At 34.9% G+C, this 3,329-nt stretch overlaps 1 protein-coding gene across 3 annotated transcripts; it reads right to left on the bottom strand.

The window, feature by feature from the left end:
- Positions 1 to 236: 236 nt before the first annotated feature.
- Positions 237 to 3,119, bottom strand: LOC130935979 (cell division topological specificity factor homolog, chloroplastic-like). 3 transcript variants are annotated; one of them, XM_057865929.1, is made up of 3 exons: positions 2,876 to 3,119; positions 1,506 to 1,700; positions 237 to 1,024 (listed from the first exon to the last, which is right to left on the bottom strand). In XM_057865929.1, exons 2-3 carry the CDS (start codon positions 1,560 to 1,562, stop codon positions 548 to 550), a joined length of 534 nt encoding a protein of 177 aa, XP_057721912.1. In that variant the 5' UTR covers positions 1,563 to 1,700; positions 2,876 to 3,119; the 3' UTR covers positions 237 to 547. The 3 variants fall into 3 exon arrangements, with proteins under 3 accessions (XP_057721912.1, XP_057721911.1, XP_057721913.1); XM_057865928.1 differs by lacking the exon at positions 1,506 to 1,700; XM_057865930.1 differs by lacking the exons at positions 1,506 to 1,700; positions 2,876 to 3,119 and adding an exon at positions 2,325 to 2,504.
- Positions 3,120 to 3,329: the final 210 nt, after the last annotated feature.

Raw genomic sequence — 3,329 nt, 5'->3', positions numbered from 1 at the left:
ACTACTTAGGCTACTTTAATTTAGTTAAACATGCAAGTCCTTGCAACCGGTGGATCCGTGGCGCAATGGTAGCACGTCTGACTCCAGATCAGAAGGTTGAGGAGCAAATAATTTGGTTGACTTATGAATATGAATGAGAACCATGTCTGAGTCTGACACATGGTTATAATCGAGAGTAACAATTATGGATGAATTAGGTTTAACTAATCTCGTCAAAACTTATTTGCAAAGACCAATAAGAACAAGCATCCTTAATGAAAAGATAATAATTCATACACTCAAGTAAGAAAACCCTATTATCTATGTTAAGTACAGAAAACATAACATTAACTACAACAAAATAATCAAGATAAACTAACAGTAACAGAGGAGGCACAAAATTTCTCAACAAATGCTTCAGACACGCTACAGCAATTGTCAACAATCAAATAAATATATACAGAACTTCGAAGTGGTTTCGCTGCTAGAGGATTCAAAGCCATAAGCTCTTGACAAAGAAATCAACCCTCAAGACCTTTCATCCGGAACAAAGAAATCAAATCTAAGCTTAACACACAGGAACAGTGACAGAATAAATAGTTCCAATATCTGTGTCAGAAGAGACACTCAGCTGAACTTTGTCCTGTGACTCTATTTCCACAAAATCTGATAGAGCACGCACAATGTTGTTAACAATTTTTCGCTTTGCCTCGTCACTTACTTCACATCGATCAGAGAACAAGATCATCTTCAAGCGTTGCTTGGCAATTCTAGCATTTGAACTTTTTCTAGATACTGCTGATGGAAAAACTATCTTCCAAGCTAAATTTAATCGCTCAAAGAAACTCATGTTAACAGCATCAAGGAAGAAGTTCTCAGCTTCACGACTAACAGATTTTGATGAAAACTTGGGACCTTCAAGGACTCCAGAAACTGGCTTGCAGAAGCCACGCATATTGCTGCGACGTACAATTGTCAGGCTGGGACATCTTGGGGTGAATTCAGAGATGCTAGACGCTCCATTTGAGTAACCACTGAAATCCACCTATTAGGCAGAAAACTAGGGTATTAGTGATAAGGCATTCAGATTCTTGCTAATTCTTTTTGTGAGATATGCATAATATATAACAAACCATGAGCATTTTTGAATAGCAGTCATCAACAATGAAAAATTAAACATCTATTAAGACATGTGGCCTAGTGCATGACGCTCTGGGTTTGAGCACAGTATATAAAACCTTATCCCCACAACTAGAGAGGTTTTCTACGTTATTTGTACCCTTGTCCAGGTCAAAAGGCAGCAAGACACAGGCATCAGAATAGAAATATCCAAACACAAAGATTAAACAACAGCATTTTATTAAAACTATATTGAAAACTGCAGTCTCACAAACTCTTTAATCATAATAATCCACCCAATTAAATGCAGGTTTTTATTTGCCAATAAGACAATCAGCAAAGGGACCTCTAACCCATACAAACAAAAGAAGCTGTGTTAAATACCTAAGGAAAATGAGGAACCACACCTTAAAAGCTAGTATTAAGGGGAAGGAATCAGTCTCCTTAAATATAATATCAAACATCCCAGACTACTTGATGCGGACTTTGGGCACCCCATAATACACGTCCCTAACAGGCTGCAAGATTACAGGATCAAGTGCAGAAATGGGAATGAAATGGAGCAGGTAAGGGGGATTCAATTTTGCAGATGGGAGAAGACCCTGCAAAATAGATATCAACAACAGCAAAGTGATGAGATGGTTGTGGGAACCATTGAAGAGAATGTGAATATGGAAGGGCAAAGGACAGTGTGGGGGACATTCGGTTGATTGGAGACAATGAGATGACTTAGGTCATCAGGAAGAATAGCAACTTGCTTCTCTGATAATTCACTATTTTCTCATGCAAAACTTGTATCTTAATATATTATTCTAATCAATAATATCTTAATCCATCAATAACTATTAACTATCAACAAATACTAGATACAACTCATACTTCCAAGCAAATGAAATAAGGTTGAAAAGCAGTTTATGTCTTCTAGTGGTACTCGTGCTGGTGAGCAATTACATAGTATTATAACTTTACAACTTATGGATGCAGGATTGCAGGTTGCCACATAGTCCACATTATCTTGGCCTAGTGAGATTTCTTGTTAGTTTCAATCAACTTTAAATAAAGATAAAAAATAATATAATTTAACAACAACAAAGGCCAAAAACACTATTGCTGCAGAATGTAGACAGACGGAACATAGCCTCCGAAACATCCCAAACATAATGAATTTGTACCTTATAATACTAATAATAGTAACAAGAACAATAATAAAGAAAATGAATTCTAACCATTAGACCAACGGAGACGTGTGCCTCTGTCATTGTACACCCAATATTTGTAACTGAGAGCTACGAGAAATTTATTCTTATTTCGACATACTGTACACAGTAGCAAGAAGTTTATTATGGGTGCAAGCTTTAAAACCAGGTTCACAGAAGCATGTTAGACCAAGCAAATCAACTCCATGATTTTTTACAAACTTGACAGCGAAATGCAGAAGTGAAAAAATAAATAAAATAAAAAGAGGGAATATTGAAATTAGAAATGTGAATTTGTATGACCTAAAATTTCAAAATCATAAGAGATACATTGACGACCCAAAAGGCTTCCATTCCTAAAAATAATAATAAAATAAAATAAAGTAAAATACCCCTCATCAAATACCACCTGATATGCCTTGATTTGTAAGATATATCATGCAATTGGGATTTCAATTCACCATGGAAAGAAACATTTAACCGAATTTCATTCAGGAATAAACCAATCATCTAATTCCGACAGGTGAAAAAAAGAACAAGAGAATAACAGGAGAAAGAGAAAAAAACAGAGAGGATAAAACCTTTGGAGGAGGGAAAGAGGAGATTAGTGGTTGTGAACGAGAGTGATAGAGAGGAACAGTAGCATAAACTCTAAGATCACCGGAAATCGCCATTGTTAACCCAAAAAGAAAAAGAAACAGCTTTGACCTTGAAGTGTTCCTTTGCCTCTGCATTCAAAATTCAGAGCTTTAACACACACTGACTCAGTTATGCAAGTGAACTTGCGCTCCTTATTTTAGAGAGAGAGAAAATAAGGTAACGGATTTCTTGTTGGAGTTGTGATTTAAAATATATAGATTATACTTTACCGAGGGATCTAGAAATTTTAATATGGAGGGTGGAATTTTAGATTATTTTTTTCATTTTATAAAAATAATTAACATATAGTTATTGGAGTTAATTTTTTAAAAGATTTATTAAAATATATATAATTATAATTTTTTTCACAATTTTATTTTTAATATGATAATGACA

Source organism: Arachis stenosperma, chromosome 6 (genome assembly GCF_014773155.1).
Source record: "Arachis stenosperma cultivar V10309 chromosome 6, arast.V10309.gnm1.PFL2, whole genome shotgun sequence".
Lineage (NCBI taxonomy): Eukaryota > Viridiplantae > Streptophyta > Magnoliopsida > Fabales > Fabaceae > Arachis > Arachis stenosperma.
Note: the sequence above shows the minus strand (reverse complement) of the source record. Positions and strands in the feature narration are given on the sequence as shown.

What these genes read in the sequence shown, in the direction of transcription:
- LOC130935979 (XM_057865928.1), bottom strand. Translation starts at nt 3,028, where the DNA reads ATGCAGAGGCAAAGGAACACTTCAAGGTCAAAGCTGTTTCTTTTTCTT. An exon ending in CCTCTTTCCCTCCTCCAAAG is followed by an intron (nt 1,025 to 2,875) that starts GTTTTATCCTCT and finishes TCTGCCTAATAG; the next exon opens with GTGGATTTCAGTGGTTACTC.